This window comes from Aedes albopictus, chromosome 3, assembly GCF_035046485.1.
Source record: "Aedes albopictus strain Foshan chromosome 3, AalbF5, whole genome shotgun sequence".
NCBI lineage: Eukaryota > Metazoa > Arthropoda > Insecta > Diptera > Culicidae > Aedes > Aedes albopictus.
In genome coordinates this window covers 422,712,372-422,740,352 of record NC_085138.1, presented here as the reverse complement: position 1 = coordinate 422,740,352, position 27,981 = coordinate 422,712,372, and the positions used below count along the sequence as shown (strand labels likewise).

The 27,981-nt window shown below is 41.4% G+C and overlaps 2 protein-coding genes across 3 annotated transcripts in view; one reads left to right on the top strand and one right to left on the bottom strand.

Annotated features, from left to right (window-relative positions):
* The window catches only part of LOC109410650 (uncharacterized), a 139,536-nt gene that overhangs the window by 69,721 nt on the left and 41,834 nt on the right, over window positions 1-27,981 (bottom strand). The window lies entirely within an intron of this gene.
* On the top strand, window positions 12,817-27,978 carry LOC134289816 (uncharacterized). Its single transcript, XM_062856378.1, has 2 exons — window positions 12,817-14,456; window positions 14,610-27,978. Exon 2 carries the CDS (start codon window positions 18,625-18,627, stop codon window positions 25,354-25,356), a length of 6,732 nt encoding a protein of 2,243 aa, XP_062712362.1. The 5' UTR covers window positions 12,817-14,456; window positions 14,610-18,624; the 3' UTR covers window positions 25,357-27,978.

The window sequence follows — 27,981 nt, the reverse complement described above, 5'->3', positions numbered from 1 at the left end:
GGAATTCCTCTCATGTTCTTTTCTTAAATGTAGTTAGAAGTTCCTTCAGAAATTTCAGAAATTCTTCAGTCATCTTTTGCAGGGATGTACCCACGAATTTCTCCAGGATTATTTGATATTTTTTTTATTATTTCAACAATTTCTGGAGGAATTTATGCAGCGAATAGTATTGGAAGATAATTTAATAAAGATGCATACAAGAACCAGGAAATTATCCAAGGATTCTTTCAGTAACCCTTCCAGCAGTTTCTTCAAAAGTTTACTCAGCGATTCCATTAGTAATTCTTTCAATAAGCGAGACTATAAGTCCTCCAGGGAATCTTCCAAGCAACACACATGCCACAAAAAAGTCACGGCAGGGCAGGTTTTAGATTATGCAGAAGTCACAGTGACTTACTATAAACATCTAGATACTTACTTGCTAAAAGTGCTTTCATACATTTCTCCAGGGAATCCTTCAGGGATTCACCCAGGAAAGACTCTTTCGGAATTCTCCCATGAATTCATCCCGAAATTTCTCTCAAAAATGCAGCAGGAATTCCTCCAGGAAATTCTACTCAAATTCTTCCAAACATTTTTTTGAATAAACTCTAGGATTTTTTAAATTCTTCTAAGGATCCTTCTGGAAATACGTTCATTTACATTTCTGTAGGATTATGCTCTGACATTAGTGCATGCAGTATATGGGTATATAATACCACCTTTAGAGAGATTCCAGCAAGGATGTACTCGGAACAATTCAACTGAAGGCTATTTCAAAATAATTATACAAAGAGGATGCCGCTACGAACGTTGTGTTTTCACCAAAAATAAAACAAAATCTGTATTTTACGTAATTTTGTGAAGATATTGTAGTTCTAATAGTTCCTCATTATCACAATCATTCTGAGAATGTATTCTTATGTACTTGATTATTTTCATGCAAAAAAGCAATAAGGTTGTCTCGATCAATGCTGAGCTCGAACTTAAAATACATTTATCTTGCATTATACCAGTGGTTTTCAACCAGGGGGAGTTCCCCCATAGGGTGGAATTTCGTTCTTTCATGCGGGGAATTGCCAATTCAAGAATATTATCTTATGATTTTATCTAAAGAACGAAGAAACAATTTTCAACATTAAAAATTTTCAGTGTATCGTGAATCATCGTCGTTAAAATGTAAGTGTACACTCTCAGAAAAAAATCATGTAAATTTAAGTTCACTTGAATGCACATAAAAGGGGGGGCCTTATGACACTAATTTACGTCTTCTATCACAAATAAAATCGAGCTAGCAATCGCTAGAGCTGAAGCGAGAGATAAAACATGTGTAAGTAAAACCCTGTATTTCACGTAATTTTTTGAAGATTTTGTAGTTTTCAAGAATCATACTTATCATGCGCATGTTGAGTTCCAACCACAAATACAAACTTCCTGTATTATACGTAAAATTGTGAAAACTGTGCAGTTTTTATGATTCATACTTCTCTCTATCGCTGTGGAAATGTATTCTTATGTATGTATGTGATTGTTTTGAAGCAATGAGAGACATGGATTGTTGCGACAGACGTGAAGTGTAAAACTGAAAATACAAATTTCTAGTATTTTACGTAATTTTGTGTTTTTTTTTAGTTCCTAAGATTTACACATTTCACATTCGTTTTGAAAAAGTATTCTTATGCACATGCGATTGTTCTCAAGCAATAAAACACAGGGGTTGTTACGGCAAATGTGAAGTTCGAACCGAATATACTTATTTTCTGTATTATACGTAATTTTGTGAAGGGACGGGCTTGGTGGTCTAGTGGCTACCGCTTCTGATTCGTATGCAGAAGGTCATGGGTTCAATCCCTGGCCCGTCCCTTTTCATCTTACTTTGTATCTTTCTATCCACTTCCTCTATCTCTCTCTCTTCTCTACATATACAACTCATGTATATTCATATGCCATCGCTAGAACCAGAAACGAATTGGAAAAAAGTCGTTTCCTTCCCTTCTAATTTCCACTCACAGCACAGTGTATATAACGCCTACAAGTTATGCAACCAAAGCGTGCTGTGCCGCTTGACCTTATTCACCTCATTCACCACACAATCTATCACCTTACGAACACTATAAATAACCCACAATCCAAGAATAGCATCACCGACCCAACGGTGACTTCGAGATCTCCCATCCTTTCCATCTAACAAATACCCCAGTCCATGCTGGTTGTGGGGATGCAGAGGTGATCTCGGTCTTTAGTAGCAACAACCAGCACACTCTAACATTCCTTCCCTTCCCAACTGACTATAAGGACGTGGCACTTTGAGAATAAGTGGAGTGTCCCAGCCCTTATTCATTTGGATCTCAGTGCAATTGGTACCAGCTCAGATCAATCACGGAGTAGCAACCATTGACATGTATAGTCAGATTTGATCGTTTTTTTGATCGTATACGTAATTTTGTGAAGATTTTGTATTTTTTTACGATTCACACTTCTCACTTTCGCGTTGAAAAGTATTCCTATGTACAAGTAATTGTTTTCAAGCAATAAAACACTAGGGTTGTCGCGATGAACACAAAGTTCAAATCGAATATACAAATTTCCTGTATTATACGTGATTTTGTGAAAATCTTGCAGTTCCTAAGAAACACACTATTCACAATCGTTCGGAAAAAGTTTTCTCATGAACACGTGATTGTTTTCAAGCAATAAAACACAGGGGTTGTCGCGATGAATATAAAGTTCAAACCGAATATACAAATTTTCTGTATTGTACTTAGTTTTGTGAAGATTTTGTTGTTTTTATGATTCACACTTGTCCCCATTTATCTGTAAATGTATTCTTACGTACACGTGATTATTTTCAAGCAATATAACATGCGGATAGTCGCGATGGACGTGAAGTTCAAACTGAAAACACGAATTTCCTGTATTATACGTGATTTTATGGAAATTTTGTAGCTTCTAAGATTTACACTTTTCACAATCATTTGGAAAAAGATTTCTCGTGTGCACGTGATTGGTTTCAAGCAATTAAACACAAGGGTTGTCACGGTGAATACAAAGTTCAAACCGAATATACAAATTTTCTATATTGTACGTAATTTTGTGGAAATTTTGTAGTTTTTACGATTCACACTTGTTTCCATTGATCTGTTTATGTATTCTTATGTACACGTGATTGTTTTCAAGCAATATAACATGGGGATTGTCGCGATGAACGTAAAGTTCAAACTGAAATACGAATTTCCTGTATTATACGTGATTTTATGAAACTTTTGTAGTTTCTGAGATTCACACTTTTCACAATCGTTTGGAAAAAGATATCCCATGTGCACGTGATTGGTTTCAAGCAATAAAACACAGGGGTTGTCGCGATGAAAACAAAGTTCAAATCGAATATACAAATTTTCTGTATTATACGTAATTTTGTGAAGATTTTATAGTCTTAAATAATGAGTATCTCCATATATTTCTTTGCAATAATTTTGCTTTATTAATATGGGCATTTCAACATTGAAATATGCGTGGAAACTAATTTACATTCGGAATGGCTCCAGAAAAACAGCATTTTTAAGGTACTTGCTCCGAGTTTTTGAGTACTCAAAAATAGAACTTTGGTCAAATCCTTAGTTTGAACATTTTATATTCATCTAAAAAGCTGGGAAAATTCATAGCTTCAAAAATTTTGCAAATCGGATAAAAAACGGCTGAGTTATATCAAGTTGAAATTACCGTTCCCACTGTTTGGGAGGCATGGCAGTGGGAGTGTTAATAAATTATTGTTTTTGATTTGCCGGCTCTCAAAATTATCTTTTTTTTCGAATGGGCATCCATTTACTAGTGGGATGAATTTCTTGATTTTACCGGTTCGAAAATGAACTGGTTTTCCAAATTACTTATTTATTTCTTGTGGAAGGTTAACCATAAGAAGTAATTATAAAACAACTATCCAAAAGAGATATAATGTAATTATTTTACCGGTTAAAAATAGATCGGTTGAACAAACCGGTTCATCAAATATTGTATTCTCCACTCGTTTATCATTATAATATATAGAACATCAGCATAGTAACAGTTAGACGAAATCCTTGATTTTGACGGTTCAAAAGTGAACCGGTTGTGCAAACCGGTTCAAACAATCACACATTTCATTCATATGTTTAATTTCCCTTGAAAATAAATTATAAAAAACTAACGATTCCTAATCGGAATTATAAAATATTGTTTACCGGTTCAAAACCGGTTCGGAGAAATGAACATTTCCATTGTACTATTCGCTTCTCATTAAAAAAAATCTGTTCTTAATACAAATTGGTTCCCTTTTAAACGTTGGAGGGTAAAAAACATTTCCAAATTGTCCACTTCCCCAGGGGAACCAGGATTCCAGAACGGTCCTGAAAGTGGCCAATGTGGCCCATTGGAAGTCAGCATGACTTCTAGCTAACTTATTCTAATAAACAATAAAGTTTTTATAAGCTTTGAACGAGTATCATTCATGTTAAGACTTTTTGCCACCTTTTGTATGGAGCCGCATCACTGTGCTCCGGCGAGACAGGAGTGTTGGCGTAGGCCCAATAAGCCACCCGTAAAAATCCCCATTGCGAATAACATAGGAGAAAATACGACTCGATACAATCGGCAAAGACCCACGCGACGAAATAAGGACTACGATTGAAAATTTGGAACATGGAATTGCAAGTCACTAGGTTTCGCAGAATGTGACAGGATAATCTATGATGAACTACATTCCCGTAACTTCGACATCGTGGCGTTGCAGGAACTTTGTTGGACTGGACAGAAAGTCTGGAAAAGCGGGCATCGAGCGGCTACCTTCTACCAAAGCAGTGAAACCACCAATGAACTGGGAACAAAATTTATAGTGTTGGGCGAGATGCGACAACGTGTGATCGGGTGGCAACCGATCAACGCAAGGATGTGCATGTTAAGAGTTAAGGGCCGTTTCTTCAACTGCAGCATCATCAACATCCACTGCCCACACGAAGGGAGACCTGATGACGAGAAAGAAGCGTTCTACGTGCAGTTAGAGCAAACATACGATGGTTGCTCGCCGCATGACGTGAAAATCGTTGTCGGCGACATGAACGTGCAGGTAGGAAGGGAGAAAATGTACAGACCGGTAATCGGGCGAAACAGCCTGCACGCTGTATCGAATGATAACGGCCAGCGATGCGTAAACTTCGCAGCCTCCCGTGGTATGGTAGTCCGAAGCACCTTCTTCCCCCGCAAAGATATCCACAAAGCCACCTGGAGATCACCCGACCACCAAACAGAAAACCAAATCGACCACGTTCTAATCGACGGTAAATTCTTCTCGGATATAACCAACGTCCGCACATACCGCAGTGCGAATATAGATTCGGATCACTACTTAGTCGCTGTATGCATGCGCTCAAAACTTTCGACAGTTATCACCACGCGTCGAAGTCGAACGCCGCGGCTCAACATCGAGCAACTTCGTAACGTAGAGGTGGCTCAAGACTACGCGCAGCAGTTAGCAGTGGCCCTACCAACGGAAGAGCAGCTTGGCGCAGCTACACTTGAAGATGGCTGGAGGGACATCCGATCCGCCATAGGTAGTACCTCGGCTACAGCGCTAGGCTTCGCGACTCCGAATCACAGAAACGACTGGTACGACGGCGAATGTGAACAGTTGAAAAACGAGAAGAATGCAGCATGGGCGAGAATGCTGCAACACCACACGAGAGCGAATGAGTCACGAAGCGATGGAAGAGCTGTACCGCGCTAAGGACACACGAAAGCTCTACGAGAAGCTGAACCGCTCTCGCAGAGGCTTTGTGCCACAAGCCGACATGTGCCGAGATCATCACGGGAATATTCTCACGAGCGAGCGTGAGATGGTCGAGAGGTGGCGCTGGCGGCAGCATTACGATGTGCATCTCAATGGCGACGATGCAAGCACCGAAGGTGGCGTGGTAACAGATCTAGGAGTATGCGCACAGGACGAAAGACTTCCGGCCCCTGACCTCCAAGAGATTAAAGAGGAGGTTAGCCGGTTGATAAACAATAAAGCCGTTGGAGCAGATCAACTACCAAGCGAGTTACTAAAACACGGTGGAAAGGCACTGGTGAGAGCACTACACTGGGACATTACCAAGATTTGGGAGGAGGAAGTATTACCGGAGGAGTGGATGGAAGGTATCGTGTGTCCCATCTACAAAAAAGGGCGATAAGTTGGATTGCGGGAACTACCGCGCGATCACACTACTGAACGCTGCCTACAAGATACTCTCTCAAATTTTATGCCGCCGTCTATCCCCGATTGCAAGAGAGTTCGTGGGGCAATATCAGGCTGGATTTATGGGTGAACGCGCTATAACGCTATCCGCCAACTGTGTTGCTGAAATGCCGCGAGTGCAACGTGCCCACACTGCCGTAATTCTGCAAAGTGACGTAAGCGACATTGATAGTTTTGGCCCATTTTTTGGTTATTATGCAAAAATCTCTTGCTCATCCTCTAAGTTCCTTTCCATAGAATATAGATTACGATTAGATCCTGCATTCTAATACAGCAGACATACCATAGTGTCATTTTTACACCAGATATTATATATAATATACCAAAAAATATCGACATTTTGAATGGCGCTTACGTCACTTTGCAGAATTACGGCAGCACATCACTTGTTCATCGATTTCAAATCGGCGTATGATATAATCGATCGAGAACAACTATGACAGATTATGCACGAATACGGATTCCCGGATAAACTGATACGATTAATCAAGACGACGATGGATCGAGTGATGTGCGTAGTTCGAATATCAGGGACACTTTCGAGTTCCTTCGAATCTCGCAGAGGATTACGGCAAGGTGATGGTCTTCCCGAGCAGAGTCTAACAGCAAAATGATAGCAAATCGAAAACTCGATTTGTATTCAGCAGCAAATTAATATCACATTTTGATATCAGTTTGTCTTGATTAAATATGATTTCAAATTTAGTTTTCGTTTTGCTGTCACTTCAAACTACATATTATAAAAAATAAGTTTTTAAGTCATTTTAAAACTTCTAGGCAACCTTGTATAATAACTGTAAGAGTATATCATTAGTGTAATTATCTTATGGAATTCAGGATTTCATATCAATCCAAAAACCCCTATATTTAACGATTTTTCCATTTTTTTGTACTGATAGCAAAAGTAGTTATCAATTTGCTATCACTGATAGCAGGAATTGTTTTCAACTAGCTCTAACGGGAACATTTTTCTGCTCTCATTTTTGATGTTTTAACCGTTAAAACGACCAAAACGACAGCAACCTGAGTTATCATAATTTGCAATATCACAACATCAAAATTTGCTTTCAATTTGCTGTAAGATTTTGCTCGGGTTTCGTGCTTGCTGTTCAACATTGCGTTAGAGGGTGTAATAAGGAGAGCGGGAACACGAGTGGAACGATTTTCACGAAGTCCGTTCAGCTGCTTGGTTTCGCTGATGATATTGATATTATTGCTCGTAAATTTGAGACGATGGCGGAAACGTACATCCGACTAAAGAATGAAGCCAGGCGACTCGGATTAGTCATTAATGTGTCGAAGACAAAGTACATGATGGCGAAGAGCTCCAGGGAGGAATCACCGCGCCCGCCACCCCGAATTCATATCGACGGTGATGAAATCGAGGCGGTTGAAGAATTCGTGTACTTGGGCTCACTGGTGACCGCCGACAACGACACCAGCAGAGAAATTCAGAGGCGCATTGTGGCAGGACATCGTGCTTGCTTTGGACTCCGCAGAACTCTACGATCTAATAAAGTTCGCCGTAACATGATTTTAACCATCTACAAAACGCTGATTAGAGCGGTCGTCCTCTGTGGGCACATAACATGGACCCTACGTGCAGAGGACCAACGCGCCCTTGGAGTTTTCGAACGGAAGGTGTTGCGTACCATCTACGGCGGAGTGCAGATGGAAGACGGGACTTGGAGAAGGCGAATGAACCACGAGCTGCATCAGCTGCTGAGAGAACCAACCATCGTCCATACCGCGAAAATCGGGAGGCTACGGTGGGCGGGTCACGTCATCAGGATGTCGGATAGCAACCCGACTAAAATGGTTCTCGAAAGTCATCCGACCGGTACATGAAGACGTGATGCGCAGTGAGCTAGGTGGGTCCATCAAGTAGAGGACGATCTGCGGACCATACGCAGAGTGCGTAACTAGAGACAAACAGCTATGGTCCGAGTGGAATGGTGGCTACTATGTACAGCAGAGGCCTCCCCGGCCTTAGCCTGATCGGTAAGGTAAGTCAGCTACTGGCCATGTTACGCTCTGAGCGCAAATATGAGTGAATCATTCAAAGATTTAAGGAGAATTTGGGTCAAAGTGGCAGTATTTAGTTCTGAGAACCGTGCGGTGACCCAAACCACTCAAATTCGATTTTCCGAGCCCTTTTACTAGAAAATGACAATTTTTATCGACCATGTTGCACTCCGGACAGGTTTATGGGCGAAATATTGAAATATCTAAGGGGAATTGAGGGAAAAGGAGCAGTACTCAAGTTAAAAGAATCATGCGGCGATTTAAACCACTCTCCGAGGAATTCCACTTACGGAAAGTTCAACTGAATCGTTGCATTCCAAGCAGAATGTAATAACGCTAACATTTAAGGTTCGATTATCGGTAATGCCAATGGTGATACGTCAACTTGACATATCGAAATAAAACTGGGGCATCTGTCACAATTATTCTAAGAGCTGGTCACTGCGTTAAATACCCAACAAGGAAAAAAAGCAGAATGAGAAATATTCAACAAAAAAGCGGATATGGGGGTAATACAACTATATCTCAGTGGACCGGACCTGGTGTGATAGTTAAAGCATGTGACTATCACACAGAGGTAGCCAAGGGCTGAAAGTCTCTTGAATAAAGACAAATCAATCAATCAAACACAGAGGACCTGGGGTCGAATCCCACTCCCGACAAACCCGCAAAACATGAATTCTTCCTTCGGAAGCGTGGGTCCCGAGATGAACTAGCCTAGGGCTAGTGTAGAATTAGCATAAGTTAAAATACACAGAAATAAATATTTTTAAAAATAGCCTAGGGCTAAACATCTCGTTACAGACATAAAAAGCTATATCTTCGTTTTGTGAGCTGTGCGGTGGTTCAGAAAGCTTATATTGATGGTCAGGGCAAATTTACATAAGGCTGATCCTGCTCTTATCGATTGCGTTTCACTCCGGGCGTGAAATTTTCAAAGATATAGGGGGTGTCTGAGCTATTTGGAAATATTTCAATTTAAAAGGCCAGCTGGTTCACCGCGTTTACGGAAGTGTTTACACAAATTGGAAAGACAATCGATGGATAGTGAGAAAGCAAGATGTCTGTTATCATCTAGGTTATCATAATATTTCCCAAAAAAAGTTCTTTCAAGTAGGCTAGAAATTAGCGCTTATGCTGAAGAACTTAAAGAAAGATGGCTTTTCAACCAAAGCGTAATTCCTATTATATTATTCTTAACAGACCATTCATAATGTATGAATTTGCTAATCGCGTTTTTCGTTTCCCACCAAGTCCACCTAATTCGGAGAAATTGCTCCCATTAGTATTCCTCTCAGACGCCATTAAAATTTATGACTATATTTAGTATACGTCGTCTGTTCCAACTTCTGTCGTTTTGCAAATCCCTACACGCTCCCGTGTCGTCGCGTCATTAATTCGCACAAATATAAATCGATATTCGATCGGTCCTACCTCTACGATCATGGATCCTCAGGTGCCACCACACTCGATCGTCACGAATCTGTCGATGTCGTCTTCCCCGGTCGACCCGACCCACGCCAATTCTCTGCCTGGGGGACAATCTTGGTAGGAGTAGGCACAAATATGTTAATATGCCACCTTTTAGTGCCAACTGCCACTTGGTTCGAGAATTTTTAATTCTGTCACCCAAATCAAGCAGTTTGCGGGGCTGAGCTCAATACAGGCCAATAAAACCGCATCGCGACGATGTGGACTGGGTCTGAGTGATTTGCGTCTATACGACATGAAGCGAGTTCCGAGCTCCGAACGCATGTGAGCAGTTATGAGAGAGCTGAGAGCTTTTCAGTAGGTTAAGCAAATTATCTCGCCCAGGCCGAGTCGTCGTCATCGTTGCAAATGGACTTTTAAATTAATTAGCTATTAAATCGGAATTGGTTCAATTTTCGTATGATATGCTGTTTCTACCACTTGCTCGTAGTCGAATTCTTTGATATAGCGATCAAGCGGCGCCGATCAAAAGGATATGCTTAAAAGCGTATCAAATTGGTCTCGATCTCAAGGTTCGCCACCGAAATGGAACCTTCATGCGCAGAGTTCGGTCTTTAGGGCGCGCGTTGTTTAACGCGAGTAATCGATCGGAAAAGACCATTACGAATGCAATGATCGAGCAATTACTCTCCGACTGCATTAGGCGACTGTTGTTTGAAATCAATTTCAAAGTCCTTTTGGGCGATCGCCATATTTCGTCTGATCTCCTCAAGGTGATGATGTCATTTTCTTCCAGTGATTGACTCTACATCCCTTACCGTTTGCCATCCGAACCAATTCCGTTTGAACCTAGCTATTATATTGCCTGTTGACAAACCTTGTACCTTTTATGACGAGCGAACAACGAGCTTCAAATATCGTCATCGTCGGTACGACTTTACATATTTGCTCAAAGACTGACGCCAGTGGTTCAAGTCCGTAAAAAGCGTCCCAAAATATACGACTATGTCTTGATTATATTCCGAGCAGCATGTGTCACACCCACGATGCCCGTGAACAGTGAAACCGAATATGATTTCACGAGGTACCGAACCGAAAAAAAACGTGAGACAGAAAATTTACTGGAACCGTTTTGCTGGCGTTAAACCTAAGGTAAACGATTGTTTGGTCCGCATAAATAAATAAAAACCAAAGCTCGACGACGACGACGACGCGACGGAAACAATTAAACTGCGGTTGATTATGGCTGACACCTTGGAAGCGTGCTGAAAAGCAATTAAAATCAGGGAAACGCAGTTTTCGCAGGGCGTATCAGTTACCGATTGAATCAACTTTGAAGACATTCTTGGTAACATAGCTGGATCTACAAATCTTCCTTATTCCGGCTTAGAATTGATACTGTGGATCAAAGCTCTGTTTATGCATTGTCCATTCTGAATCGACACCTATATTTTCGTACAATCAAAAATTAGTACACATTTATGCAAAAATTTCTTCAGGGCTTTTCCTATGATAATCCTTCAGAGATTACGTCAGAAAATCTTCCAAAAATTCCTCCAGAAATTCCCACTGAAATTTCCTCACGGATTTTCTAGATAATCTTTCAAGGATTCTTTTGAAATTTTATACAGAAATTTTTCTAGAGGTTTCTTCAAAAATTTGGTGAGGGATTATCTCAAAAAATCAGATAATGCTTTAAGAATGTCTTAGAGTTTCTTGCAGAACTTTCAACAAAGATTTCTTTGAGAAATATTACATATATTTCCTCAGGAAATTCTCGAAGAATTCCTTTGAAAAATACATGCTGAACCGATTCTTTCAAAAACCTTTTCAGTAATTGTATGAGAAAATCTTCCCCAGACTATTAAGACTTTCATTGATTATTTTAGAAATTCCTTTAATGTTCCCTTTGAATGATGCAGATATTCTTTATGTGAATACTTAAGAAAATCTAACATGGATTGCTTCCGAAATTGTTGCAATCATCCAAGTTTCAGAGAATCTTCCACAGATTTCATCGAAAATATTTGTTGAGGAAACACACAATCACGTGGTTTTGTAAACGTTATTCCAAATAAATTCACACCACAATCACCCTTGTATACGTTAAAACATCGAATTACAACAAATACAACACAGAAGAACATCAACACATGATAGTACACTGAAGTTTTTTTTATGCGGTTTTTACGCGGTCCGTTCTAAAAAACCGCGTTATTTCAAAAACCGTCGTAAAAAAATCAAAGTTTTTTTTTCAAAAATACGCGTAAAATAATCAGCACCACATCTAACGTGACTTGACTTTTTTACGACGTTTTTTGAAATAACGCGGTTTTTTACGATGTTTTTTTTTTAAATAACGCGGTTTTTTATGCGGTTTTTTATGCGGGACCATTACCGTCGTAAAAAAAAACTTCAGTGTATAGTCAGTTGAATAAAAACTACCAAGCAGTGAAATGCGCGTTTTGCTAAACTCCCCCAATCGAATATTTTATTACGGTCCGAAAATACACAAGCGTCGGTTGTCGGTCGGTCAAAGTGACAAGGTGTCGAGAGTACAATCGAAAAGTGCCAGTTTTCTCCCGAAACAATATTTGCACGAGTTCTTTGAGAAAATCTTGCAAGGATTGCTTCAGAAATTTCTCCATAGCTTCCTTCCAAAATTCCCTCCAAGATTTCTCTACGGAACTTGTCATGGGCTTCCCCAGAAATTCCTCCATTGATTCTAACAGAAAACTGTCAGAAATTCCTTGAGGGATTCCTTCAGAAAATGAAAAATTTACAAATCTTTGATACATTTTTCAAAAGTTTCCTGCAGAAGCTCATCCAGGGATTTCTTCAAAAATTCCTCATGAGTCATGTCAAGATAGTTTAGAGATATCTCAAGTAACACACTTGTCAAAGAAGAGTCACGGCGGCACAGGTTTTTGTTGCGCAGAAGTCACTATGACTTACTTCTAGCAAATAAGTATTCATTTGTCTGAAGTAAGGCACAATGACTTCTGCTCTACAAAAACCTGCGCAGCCATGACTCTTCTGTGACAAGTGTGTTACTTGGGATTCCAGGTCAACAACACTACTCCGAAGACCATAGCTTCAGATCTACACTTGTGATAATAGCTTTTGCCACTACGTTAATTAGTGATTCATAATCCACTGTACATACCAAAGTAGTTGAAGGAACAATAAGCGTTGTTATATATTATTGGGATACTCTGGGCTTCTTTACTGTTATGAAGCTTAGTTGATAAAAACAACAACTGTGGCATGAGGCGATTTCGTTTTAGATAGTAATGTTACACAATATTTTTTGATAATTTAGCTATGTCGTAGTCTCTGATTGAATTCTGTGAGCTCCAGTAAGTATCATAGACTATGCAACAGAACTCTATATAGCCAAAACAGAAACCTCAATTGCTGTAGATGCTAGATATTAAACATCATAATAGTTTGGATGGCCAAGCTGATCTTATGATGCCCGTTGAACATTCAGAAGATTTTTTGAACATGATGGATTACACATCGTAGCTTTGTATAATGAAGGAAACTACCGTTACACCCGTAAACTTAATCCCATAGTGTAATCTCAAGAACAGTTTGGTTGGATGACCTAGGATATCCCAACAGATCCGATACTGTCTATTGAATTACAAATCGCAGCTTTGTATCTATACAGTTTGGATGACCTAGGATATCCCAACAGCTCTGATACTGCGTATTGAACTTTCAGAAGACTTACTGGACATGATAGATTACAAATCGTAGCTTTGTAGAATGAAAGAAGTTACCGTTACACCTGTAGACTTTAGGATCAAAGCTCAAGAACAGTTTGGATGACCTAGGATATCCCAATAGCTCTGATGCTGTCTATTAAACTTTCAGAAGACTTACTGGACATGATAGATTACAAATCGTAGCTTTGTAAACTGAAAGAAGTTTTCGTTACATCCGTAGGCTTTAGCATTTAAACTCAAGAACAGTTTAGATGACCTAGGATATCCCAACAGCTCTGATACTGCATATTGAACTTTCAGAAGACTTACTGGACATGATAGATTACAAATCGTAGCTTTGTAGAATGAAAGAAGTTACAGTTACACCCGTATACTTTAGAATCTAAACTCAAGAATAGTTTGGATGACCTAGGATATCTCAACAGCTCTGATACTATGTATTGAACTTTCAGAAGAGTCACTGGACATGATAGATTACAAATACAGTCAGGTTTTTTTTTACGCGGGGGATACGTACCGCGTAAAAATAAAACTCAGTTCAAAATTCAAAAAATCGCGTAAAAAAGTCTCACCATTTCTCGACGAATCATGCAAAAATAAGACGATGAATTTTTTTTTGTAAGTAAACCGCGTAAAAAAAGACCTGATTGTAGTATCTTTGTATAATGAAAGAAGTTACCGTTACTCCCGTAGACTTTAGGATCTAATCTCAAGAACAGTATGGATGACCTAGGATATCCCGACTGATATTATACTATCTACTGAACTTTCAGAAGATTGACTGGACATGATAAATTACAAATCATAGCTTTGTACAATGAAAGAAGTTACCGTTAGGATCTAAATTCAAGAACAATTCGGATGACCTAGCATATCTCGACTGATCTGATGCTGTCTATTGAATTTTCAGAAGACTTACTAGACATGATAGGTTACAAATCGTAGCTTTGTATATTGAAAGAAGTTTCCGTTACACCCGTAGACTTTAGGATCTAAATTCAAGAATAGTTTGGATGACCTAGGTTATCTCAACAGCTCTGATACTATGTATTGACCTTTCAGAAGACTCACTGGACATGATAGATTACAAAAAGTAGCTTTGTATAATGAAAGAAGTTACCGTTACACCCGTAGACTTAAAAGATCTAATCTCAAGAACAGTTTGGATGACCTAGGATATCCAGAAAAAATATTCTGCATGATAGTCTACCCTTTTAATGCTATTGAGCACCAAAACAATAGAAAAACGTAGAAAAAGTTTCATAATAACGCTTGGAAAAATTCCGGCTTCAATGGGTTAAATGATTCATTAAAAAATACCTCGAAAGTTTACTTCATAGAATCTCCCAGAGCTTCTTTCGAGAAATTCGTCCAAGTTTGCTTCAGAAATTCGTCTACAGATTCCTGCAGTAACTTCTCCAAGGATTTCTTCAGAAAACCTTTCTTGAGTTCTTTCCAATGTTGCTTCATAGGAATCTGAAAATCATCCAGGGATTCTTTCAGAAATTTGAGAGATTCTTTTTCAAATCCTTCCGGCAATTCTTACAGAGCTTCTTCAGAGATTGTTTCAGGAATTCCTCCGGATATTCCTCTACATATATACTTTTTCAAAAAAAAAACACGCTGTTTTCCATGTAAATCTAAAAATTTCTCCACGGATTTTTTTCAGAAATTCATTTATAAGAATTTTTTCTTGGGGGTTACTATAAGAATTCCCTTGGGAATGCTAAATTAACACAAGTTTCTTTTGAAAATCGTTTCAAGAAAAGAGATTCTTATTTGGAATTTTGCCAGGGGATTCCTTCAAAGATTTCTATAGGAATTCGACTACAGATTATGGCAAAAACTCCTCCATGAATTCCTGCTGAAATATCTCCAGAGACTTATTCTGCATTCCAAGGATTTCTCCATGAACTACAGTGGGGGCTTTTCAGAAATTCCTTATGAGATTCCCATAGAAATCCTCCAGGGATGTTTTCAGGCGTTGCTCTATAACTGCTGGAGAGACATGTTTCTCTTTTGTTTGGGAATAGGCACAGAAAATTGTCACAAAAATTTTGAAAAATGATGAGTGCAACACCGTAGGTCACCACTCTGTTATTGGAATTTTGAATTTATCATAAAATCTTTGAGTTATGATGAGTTACTTTTTTTCTTGAGAAGTTTTACAATGTTGCGATATTACGTAACGTTTTCTTCTACTTCTTCTGGTTTCTGGCCTACCGTCCCAACCGGGAGAAAGTTCACTTTTGACCACTTCTAGCGGGACACCCAGAACCGCTTCCGGAACACTACTGGTAGCCTTAAATGTGACCAGAGCCTATTTTCTTCATTATGTTACGAAAAACCCACGATTGATGTGTCGCATGCTAGATTTGGTTGATTTTTACATTTGACCAATCCCAACGGGGCATCCGGAACCGGTTCCGGAACACTACCGGTAGCCTCAAATGTGGTCTGATCCTGTTTTCTTGCTCACCGTTGCTCAGGTTATCGAAAATGCCGAAATATAGCAGATATACCAAAGTTTTATTATTTCACCAGATATATATAAAAAAATCGAAATTTGGAATGGCGCTTACGTCACTTTGCAGAAATGCGGCAGTGGAGTACCGATGTGGAACACATAAATAGCCATTACTCTGGAACAACTTGACCGATGTGACCCATTTCCAATAGGAATCAATGGGAGTAGATTTCGCGTCGAATGAACCATCGGTCGCTAAAATCGGTTGATATTTACTACCTACAAATTAGGTGACCTTTTTGTACACACACATGCACACAAATACATACAGACAGACATCATCTCAATTTGTCGAGCTGAGTCGATTGGTATAAAAAAGACACACCGTCATCAACCTTGTGGCTTCTACAGACTGAACATGACTTACATTCGACAACGGAAAACACACAACACCCAGCAGCCCAGAGGAGAACTTTTCGTTTGACGAAAAGTTTTCCCCGACTGGAGCGGGAATCGAACCCACACTCCGAGGCTTACAAGACACCTAAACGACTGACGCCACTAACCGCTCGGCCACGAAGCCCACATACAAGACATGACGCCCCCAGGGGTTCTTTCTTTTTGGAGTGAACATACAGCCTTTCGGTACACATGGATGTACGAGAAAGGCAAAAAGGTTTAAACTATACTGTAAGTTTTCTTTATGAAATGTATTTATCACTTTCGTTGAGAATCCGAAATAAAATTTCTTGTTATTATGCTAGTGTTGGATGAGTTGCATCAAATTTCCTCAGATACTTTAAAAAGATAAAACTTTGCGGAATACTTAAACCATCTTTTAAAGAAAATTTGAAAAAAAAACTTTAGCCTAATAACCACCGATCAACGGTTGTGGCACCAATCTAGATGGGCGCAATAATAAGACAACGTTACGGCTCTGGAGTGAGTAGGGTTTCTATTTTGTACACTTTCCGCTGTAGCTCAGTCAATTTCGAACCAATTTACTTAATTTTTGTACGTGATTAAATACGTAAAGTATCTAGCCATGTAGCCTACTAAAATTCAAGGCAAGTCGACTGATGATATGACAGGTAACTCTTCTTTGTGTGGTAGTAAAATCGAAAGTTTTTGGCAAGGAAGTTATCCAGAGCGTAAAACAAACATACGAAGTAGCGTAACAAAACCATTCTTGATTTCTTATTCACTAATATTTTATAATATTTTGTCGTTTTTCAACAATCAACGTTTTTCGCGATTTTTCATACGATTTGACCATTCTTAACGGCTCTACCTCATTTGGCATAATGCCATTTGCCATAACGCCGTTTGGCATAATGCCATTAGGCATCAAGGCCATTTGGCATAATACCGTTTTGCATAATACGAAGAATAGCCTTGTTGGTAAGAATGTGTATAATCCTTGTTATGTCAAATGGCCATATTCAACGTATTCCCGTAAAATGTGTTTGGTTTGACACATATGCATTAGGAAAAAAATTAAACTCACATGGTTTCTGGTAAAAATGTCAAAATTAGCTTAAAAACTGTTTTTTTCATTGATTGGTTTTTATTTTTTAAATAACTCGAAAACAGTAGGCTGTGGAATTTTGACGTGTGAGAAAGAGTTGTTTATTTTACCAAAACAAACAACTTTGCCGAAGACTCCAAGTCTCTGGGACATAAAACAAAGAAGTTAGATGGTGGCGCCACCTATGCGGACGAGTTACGAACTACTACGTTCTTAGCAATAGATGCTTCTGCTGATGTCAAACAACTTTGTCGAAGACACCATGTATAGGAAATGCTTCGTTTAGGAGTAATCAATTTAGTTCCGCTAGATTGCGATTCTGGCCCTTAGTGCAATGGGTCCAGAGCCGTATACCATTATCCTATCTCTTATGATTCTTAACTTATAATTTTTAAAATAATCATGTTAGGGTGATCCATGAAATTCAGTTTTCTTGCGATAACTTTTAATCCATTCATTTCTCGTGAAAACTTTGATCCGAGCACTTTTAGAACTATCAATGACGCATATTTTTTTCAAAGAGCTCAATGTTCTATCTCTCATAGTTAAAAAGATATTGGCATTTTTCTACGAAAAATCACTTTTTTTAAGTCATATCTTAAAAAGGAGCTGGTTTCTGAAAAAAATGGAAAACATATTCCACCACAAAAAAAAATCAGAAGATACCTTGATCCATACTCTACATGTGTTCGCGACAGTAGAAGACCCCTCGTCACCGGGTATCACACGCAGCTCTCGGTCGACCGTGATCATGACAGACAAGAATGATGTCATGTAAGCTGTCATTATCACTTTGATAGATGTTCATTATTAACGAAAAAGTCTAATCAAAAACGAAGAACAGTGAAACACGTTAAAAATTGAATTCCTTTATTATTTGCTAATTTTCCTGTAAGTATTAAATAAATATTGAAATTGAGCACAAATACTAATTAAATAAATAGTTTACAAGGACACTGATATTATACAAACTACTTGTTACACGAAGACGGATTGTAAACGAAGAAGACTAGATAATGTAAGTAAAACAAACTATTGAACTTTAAAACTAATAACCAAACAAACAATAAATATTTCAGCTTAAAGCTTACTCTGAACAAATAGACGAGTTTGCCTTTGAGACGTCCGAACGACTTCACCGTCACGGTAACAAGATCTTTAAGATTATCTACACGAATTACGAGTGCATCTAACCATGTCGAAGGATGGCTCACGTGGGAAATCTAACCCCAAATCGAATGCAGGTGCCGATTCAACATTGCATCAGTGCATGATATGCAGCCTCCCGAATGATGCTGATCGGAAGATGGTCCAGTGCGACCTGTGCGACCAATGGTTTCATTTTATGTGTGCAGGGGTCAATGATAGCATCGAAGATGAGAACCGAAGTTATGTTTGTGTAGCCTGTACTCTACCAGCTCCGTCTGTATCATCAACGTCCAGTAGTGTCCGAGAAGCGAGGATGCGACTCGAAATGCAACGTTTAGATGAGGAGAAGCGGCTTCAGGAACGGCTGCTAGAGGAACAAGAGAAGCAGGGAAGGGCTCTGCAAGAAATGACGATACGTTTGGAGAGAGAACGCGGTGAGAAAGCAATTGCGGCGATGCTTGCTCTTGAGAGGGAACACATTCAGCAAAAGTATAGTATGCTTCACACACAGCTGAACGATGATGGTGATGTAGGTAGCGTTCGGAGCCGAATGAACTATGGCACAACAAGTAAAGTTCAAGATTGGATGAACCAGAATACAGCCGTAACCCTAAGTACCAATACTGGAAACAACCCCACTGGGCTTACGTTACAACCAGCTGCATCCGTTAGTTCAACCCAGATCAACTCGTCTGTTGTCGTAGCTTCTGGTAACACAGCAACACCATCCCAAGATCAACGTGTATCCCAGCCAGAGCCAGTACACTCGCAAGAAGATTCGGTCGTCACTCGATCACACGGTCTTTCGCCGCTAGCCACCCCACAAACGAATGGTCAGCCTGTATCGATGCAGCCACAAATTGAGCAACCTGCGAGTTCCCTGTCGATGTTGTGGTGCTACAGGAATCCAATACCTACACCGTCGGCGAGCGTACAAGAGACTGCGACAGTAGTGGCTACGACGAGTGATATAAACAATGTTTTTGTTATTTCGCCCCCTGTTTGCTCAACCACTTCGTACGCACAACTGGCACCGATTCCCAATTCATTGTATTCGCACCAGTCAATTGCTTTGCCGTCTACATCGTTTCCACCGATCGCTCAGCAGCAGCCTACAGCATCGTCAGTAAGACGAGGACCACCGTACCCAGCAGTCGTGTCATCTAGCTCCACGCAGTACGCTCAAAGAGGTTCGTTACCATGGAATACTACGTTGCCGCCGCCAGCACATCAGTCAACACCAACAAGCATACCGCTTGGAAGACAGTCGATGGCTAGAACTGCGGAGAATCTACCCTTTCATCCGCACTCAGCTCAGCAACAGGTAACATCCAGCCGCCTTAGGCTACTCCCAGGGCAAAATAATATAGTAAATCCTGCTGTGGGTCAGTATATCCCCTCAACTGTGGTGGTAAGTAACCAACCCCAGTTCAGTGACACACGGAACATGTATCAAAATCATTGGGCATCCGCACCAAACCAAAATTTGTCGTATGGATCCCAAAATGCTCCAAATAACATGGGTAATGTAAGTGGTCAGGGACATCTAGGGCACATCCCAAATCAAACCAATCAGTTCTCTCACCAAATACCGATAAATATAATGCCAGCTAACAGTGTGGGGTTGAATGTATCCAGTTTTCCAACACCAAGTGGGTATGGGCTAGCTTCCTTTCCATCAACGGGGTCAGAGATGGGACCAAACGCTCAACAACTCGCTGCGCGTCACGTTGTCCCGAAAGACCTTCCACCCTTCGGCGGGAATCCCGCTGAATGGCCGTTGTTCTGGAGCAGCTATGAAACCTCGTCGCAAATGTGTGGGTACTCGTCGGCCGAAAATCTGCTGAGGCTACAGCGATGCTTAAAAGGGGATGCCAGAAAAGCGGTTAGCAGTTTCTTGCTGCATCCGTCCAATGTTGGAGAAATCATGTCAACGCTTCGCACTTTGTATGGCCGCCCGGATGCCATCATCGGCTCGCTGTTGAATGACGTCAGGAACACTCCAGCTCCGAAGCCGGAGAAGCTGGAGACTTTGGTAAACTTCGGACTAGTGGTGCGCAACCTCTGCGCACACCTGATATCGGCAGGACAGCAAACGCATTTGGCCAACCCCATCCTCCTCCAGGAACTTGTGGACAAGTTACCAGCCAATGTCAAGCTTGGGTGGGCATTGCATAAACAAACAGTGGTGGATGCAGACCTTCGAAGCTTTTCGGACTACATGAGTGTTATGATCAATGCTGCAAGTAGTGTCACTAGTGGATTTGGGGAATCTTCCAAACCGGAACGACAGAAAGGAAAGGCGTTCGTCAACGCGGTTCGTGCAGAGATCGATACCAACAGTAATCCTGGAAGCAGCAGTAAGAAGATCAGCGGTGGGAGGAATATGGACAATTCGCAGACATCGGGAGGTATCAAGGTGCGGCCGTGTGCGGTGTGCCAAGTAGATGGACATAAACCAAAAGATTGTCCCTCTTTCAAAGCGAAAACTCTCTCCGATCGTTGGCAAACCGTGCAAGAAGCGCATTTGTGCAAACGATGTCTGTATCCTCATGGCAAATGGCCCTGCAAGGCGCCTTTATGTGGAGCTGAGGGATGTCAGGAAAATCACCACAAATTTCTTCACCCAGGAAATCCAAGAGCAGTCATCAATTCGGGAAATAGCGTTTCCGCACCATGCAGTACTGGAGTTGTAACCGTTCATCAGCAATCGCATCAGAAAATTTTGTTCCGTATTATCCCCGTCTCGCTTCATGCAAATGGGAAAACAGCGAACACCTTTGCATTTTTAGACGGGGGATCTGATTCGACTTTGCTGGAGAGTTCAATTGCCAAGCAGCTGGGTCTATCTGGGCCAGCAGCTCCACTTTGTATGCAGTGGACGAATGGAGTGCGGCGAACTGAAGAGGATTCCGAGCGGGTTCAGTTAGAGATATCTGGGAATGGTCGAAAGCGCTACAATTTGAGTGACGTTCACACGGTGTCGAGTCTGGATCTGCCGCGGCAGACTATGGACTTCGAGCAACTCCAAACGAAGTTTCCGCACTTGAAGGGGTTGCCCATCACGAGCTACGAGGCAGCAGTGCCGGGGATACTCATCGGTTTGGACAACACCCAGCTGAAGACAACTCTGAAACTCCGCGAAAGTAGCAGCGATGAACCCGTAGCAGCGAAAACGCGGCTTGGCTGGACGTTATTCGGTAAAACTGGAAAATCTGAAGCGTCGTCATCGCACCGAGTTTTGCACATCTGCCAGCAATCAACGGATACAGATCTTCACGAGTTGGTGAAAAGCTTCTTCGCGATCGAAGGAACCGGAGCTGAGGCGAACACAGTGGTCGAATCGAAAATGGAGAGACGAGCTCGGGAGATTATGGAGGCCACTACAGTACGTACGAATTCGGGAAAATTCGAAACAGGACTTCTCTGGAGGTTCGACAAGATAGCATTTCCCGATAGCAGACCAATGGCTGAGAGAAGGCTGCGGTGTCTCGAGACTCGACTGTCGAAGAAGCCAGCACTCTACGAAAACGTGCGGAAACAGATGGTAGACTACGTCAACAAAGGTTATGCTCATAAAGCTACCAAAGAAGAGCTGGAGACAACTAAATCATGTCAAGCATGGTATTTACCACTGGGCGTGGTAAGCAACCCAAAAAAGCCGGAGAAAGTTCGTATTGTGTGGGACGCTGCAGCTTCAGTTAAGGGAGTTTCATTGAACTCGGTTCTCCTCAAAGGACCGGATCTTCTGCAGTCTCTACCGACAGTTTTATGCCGATTCCGACAACGGGAGGTTGCCATCAACGCGGATATCAGAGAGATGTTTCATCAGGTGTACATTCGACCGGAGGACCGCCAAGCCCAACGATTCCTTTGGCGAAACAATTCGACGGAACCGATGGAAGTATTCGTTATGGATGTTGCTATATTTGGCGCAACGTGTTCACCGTGTTCTGCGCAGTTTGCAAAGAATATCAACGCTAGCGAGCATGCGACGGAATTTCCAAGGGCTGCAACTGCAGTAGTCGAAAATCATTATGTTGACGACTACTTAGATAGTACGGATACCGTCAACCAGGCAATACAGTTGGCAACAGAGGTAAAATGGATACATCAGCGAGGAGGCTTCGAACTTCGGAACTGGCTGTCTAACCGCAAGGAAGTATTGGAGAAGCTAGGCGAGGAATCACCAGATGCGTCGAAGAACTTCGTGATGGGTAAAGGCTGTACGTCAGAGCGTGTTTTGGGCATGATTTGGCTACCGCAGGAGGACGTCTTCTCCTTCGCTATCGATTTCCGGAAAGATCTGGATCGGCTTCTAGGCGGCGACATCTACCCCACCAAAAGAGAACTGTTAAGCCTTGTGATGAGTATATTCGATCCTCTTGGGCTTGCGGCAAACTATATCATTCATGGCAAGATGTTGGTGCAAGACGTGTGGCGCACGAATACAGCATGGGATGAGAAGATACCGGATGAAATCTTCCCGACGTGGCAACGATGGGTCCAGTCGCTCCGTGAGCTGACACAGTTTCGCATTGACCGCTGCTACTTTCCGGGGTACACTCCTAAGGCACTGGAAACTTTGGAACTACATGTGTTCGTCGACGCAAGCGTATCAGCGTATGCTGCAGTGGCTTACTTCCGCATAGTGGATCGTGGGACGGTCAGGTGTAGCCTCGTGTCGTCGAAGACCAAAGTAGCGCCGATCAAACAACTCTCCGTGCCTAGACTGGAACTGCAGGCTGCAGTTCTAGGAACGAGGTTAATGAAGTCCATCATCAGTAGTCACACGCTTTCGATCAACAGAAAGGTATTTTGGAGTGATTCCAATACCGTCCTAGCTTGGCTCCGTTCAGATCAGCGTAGATTTCACCAATTCGTGGCGTTCAGGATTGGCGAGATTCAGGAGGAAACGGACGTTTCAGAGTGGAGAAAGGTGCCGTCAGGATGGAACGTAGCAGATGATGCCACGAAGTGGGGCAATGGTCCGAAAGCTTTGAACAGCAGCAGATGGGTGCAAGGACCAGAGTTTCTCCACAAGGACGAATCAGAATGGCCAGAACAAAAAAGTGACTGGATCACCGATGAGGAATTGCGAGCAACCGTGACCATCCATCGTCAGGCTGAACCAGAACGAATTATAGAGTTTGATCGTTTCTCTAAATGGGAAAGGTTGGTACGTGCAGTAGGGTACGTTCTGCGATTCCGCAGCAATCTCCAGAAAAGATTACGTAAGCAGCAGTTACCCGGCACCATCAGTCTAAGTAGCGAGGAGTTGTTGGAAGCAGAAAGGACGATAATCCGCTCTCTTCAACGAGAAGTATTTTCCGAGGAATATGCCATACTGGATTCGAAACAACAGTCTGAGAATGATGAGCCCAAGACGGTAAAGAAGACCAGTAAAATCTACAAGTTGTGCCCTTTCGTCGGAGTTGACGGCGTACTACGGAAGGACGGGCGCATCGGTGCCGCTCCATGGCTTACTATTGAGGCTAAATTTCCAGCCATCCTTCCGAAAGCTCACTACGTAACGGCATTAGTTGTCGACGAGATCCACCGAAAATTCGGACATTCTAACAACGAGACCGTCGTCAATGAGGTCAGACAAAGGTATCATGTGTCCGAACTCAGAGCTGTCGTAAGAAGAGTGGCCCAGCGCTGTCAACGATGTAAGATGCGGAAAGCAACCCCTCTACCACCCCGAATGAGTTCTTTACCAGAGGTGCGTCTAACTCCTTACGTCAAGCCGTTTACCTACACCGGTCTTGACTATTTTGGTCCACTTTCGGTGAGGATAGGACGAAGTCATGCAAAGCGATGGGTGGCATTGTTCACATGCCTTACAACAAGAGCCGTTCATTTGGAGTTAGCGTACACTCTATCCACGGAATCATGCAAGATGGCTGTACGGCGATTCGTGGCTCGCCGTGGAGCTCCAATGGAGATATACTCTGATCAAGGTACAAACTTCCAGGGAGCCCGAAAAGAGCTGAATGAACAAGTTCGACGGATAAATTGCGAGTTGTCTTCAACGTTCACCAATGCAATAACTAAGTGGAAGTTGAACCCCCCGTACGCTCCTCATATGGGGGGCATATGGGAAAGATTGGTCCGATCGGTGAAGTGTGGACTAGCGGCCATGGAGATTTCAAGGAATGCGGATGAGGAAACGCTTCTTACAGCGCTTGCTGAAGTGGAGTCTATGGTGAATACGCGTCCCCTGACCTATTTACCGTTAGATGCAGCAGAGGATGAGGCGCTCACACCGAACCACTTCCTTCTTCTCAGTTCCAACGGTGTTTGTCAGCCGGCGGCCGCCCCTCAGGACGAAAGGTCAGCGCTACGGTCTAACTGGAACCACGTTCGGGTCATGTTGGACAGGTTCTGGAAGAGGTGGATTAGAGAATACATCCCGGTAATAGCGAAGCAGTCCAAGTGGTTCGGCGAAGTGAAGCCACTAAAGGTCGGCGACCTGGTGGTTTCCGTGAATGAGAACGTGAGGAACAGCTGGGACCGAGGAGTAGTTATCAACGTATATCCAGGGAAAGATGGAAGGATCAGACGGGCAGACGTGAGAACGGCAGCCGGTGTATTTCTACGGCCTGTGACTCAGCTAGCGGTCTTGGATGTGCTGGATAAAGGTGGTATAGCTGAAGAAACTACCAGCAATACGGGGTGGGGTATGTTCGCGACAGTAGAAGACCCCTCGTCACCGGGTATCACACGCAGCTCTCGGTCGACCGTGATCATGACAGACAAGAATGATGTCATGTAAGCTGTCATTATCACTTTGATAGATGTTCATTATTAACGAAAAAGTCTAATCAAAAACGAAGAACAGTGAAACACGTTAAAAATTGAATTCCTTTATTATTTGCTAATTTTCCTGTAAGTATTAAATAAATATTGAAATTGAGCACAAATACTAATTAAATAAATAGTTTACAAGGACACTGATATTATACAAACTACTTGTTACACGAAGACGGATTGTAAACGAAGAAGACTAGATAATGTAAGTAAAACAAACTATTGAACTTTAAAACTAATAACCAAACAAACAATAAATATTTCAGCTTAAAGCTTACTCTGAACAAATAGACGAGTTTGCCTTTGAGACGTCCGAACGACTTCACCGTCACGGTAACAACATGTGTACGAAAACTGATTTTGAAAATATTGCTTCGTTATTTAATGAAAAATCAAAAACCAAAAAAAAGGAAATGCTTCCAGTTTTGCCTTAAGCATATAGTGAGTTCTTCATTTTTTCACTCTTCTATGTTTTGTCCTCTTGACGGTTAGTTCTTTGGACGATTTAATACATCCCAAAATAGGAGCCTACAACAACTGTACAACATTATTGTGATGCGTAAATACGCAATAATAAATAACCGTTCAGGACGCGCGCCATCAAGTAGCTGAGGTTTTTTGGTAGTATTGTACTTTTTAAAAACGGCGCGCGTCCTGAATGGTTTAAAAAAATGTGAAATGCTGGATTAATACTAATACTGTTTTTGTGTGAAGGTTTCCAAAATAAAATAATGAATATTGATTATTTTAAATCAAGTAAAATCGACTTACGTTTATTAAAAATTAGCTGCTCGAGCAAAGTCGAATAACAGCCCCATAACAAAATGATAACTGGTGATCACTTCAGAACTCATTTACCAATTTTGTGTTATCACCCTGATAATTCATGTAACCGCACCTGTCAAACTCTAAGGCGTCATCATCGATAACAACATCGGAAGTAAGTTATCAATGATAGAGCAATCTCACTGATAACAAAATGAGTTTTCAATCAGATCAATTCAATTGATTTAAAGAAATTGTTATCAGAATGATGATAACATAATGAGATATTTTAATGATATCGTGGGTATCATTGGTTGTTATCACGTTTGTTATGTTGTCTGCTTATTCAACCAAACTGAGAACAAATTTTGATAATTATTTTTGATATCAGATAACACAGTTTGTTATCCATTTATTATAAAACTCGGGTGTTCCGGCAAACGTTTTGTTGCCATTTTAGGTTGTGGTGGTTTGCGTGGTGGTTTGACAACTGACTAGTGCATTCTAGATTTGTTTCATTATAATCGTGTGGAATTTCTTCCCAACACAAGACAGTTTTAGTATTTTTACATTATTTGTACTTTTGTGGTTGAACTTTTTATACACTAAATACGCCCACCCTGAATACAGATCGAGCCATGCCAAATCATGCTGATAGGTTCATGAGCTATCCACTTTTCCGCGAGCAGCAATGGCGGCGGCGGATATATCAAACCGGTTCAAATTTTGACGTTTCTTGGAGGAAAGTCAAAACAGTTTCATTCCCCTCCTCACCCCTTCACCTACTGTTTGGTGGCGCCAACCGATTGCGATCCCCAAGAAACGTCAAAATTTGAATCGGTTATTTGTGAACGCCGTCGCATTTACCGCTCGCGCATAAGTGGATAATGCCTCAAAGCAAATTCAAACAGATAGTGTTTGTGGAGTAGTGTACTGAAAAATTTTAAAAACTTTTTTTAACCGTCGCGCTGTTGTATTTTGTACAACACATTGAAAAAATCTCGCTTTTGGAACTTAGCATTAGCGTGGTGCTGACGGTGGTGGCCAACCGCACGAGTTAACTCAACATACATATGTAAAGATGGATAAATTATTAGTAAAATTGCGAATTCCACAGCTCAAGTGAGATTTGAAACCACGACTCTTATTCGCTGAACAAATGCTTTGCCAACTAAGCTACTGAGCCAATTATGATACGGAATTTTAGTTGTTATACGGTAATTCAAATCTCATCGATCATGCTTCATCATTCCCTTAATACCTATGTGCCTAAGCCTCTGAGCCTGACCCAATTTCAAAACTTTAAAATTCTGATTCTCAGCCGTTTGTCAACGAAAGTTAGTAAAATTTTGACAGTTGTTTATTGAACCGGAATCATGGTTTCGGATTTTTTCGTTGTTCCGGATTCATGGCAGGGGGTACTGAGGTAACCTCCTTAACCCTCGTCGTGCATTAGGGTCATTATGACCCCAAAACGTGCACTACGTCATCGAGGTGAGCATCTGCTAATGCACGAAGAAGTTTAACAGATAAAGATGCAACCTATAATTCGCCTTCGAAAACTAGCTTGCGGCATTCCAAATTTCATGATTTTGCAAAACAAGAGTTTTGAACCATGATTCTAGAAATTTTGGATACACTGGTCACGTCTCCGGATGTTCCGGAGACTTGGTGCCCCCAGGGAAGTTACCACTTTCTGACCGGTTCTGAAACCTAGCTTGCGACATACCAAACTGCTTTATTTTGCAAAACTAGACTATTGATACATGTTTTAAGAGATTTCTGCATCACCATTGATTACGGTTTCGTGTCTATTAGTGTGACC

What these genes read in the sequence shown, in the direction of transcription:
- LOC134289816 (XM_062856378.1), top strand. Translation starts at nt 18,625, where the DNA reads ATGTCGAAGGATGGCTCACGTGGGAAATCTAACCCCAAATCGAATGCA.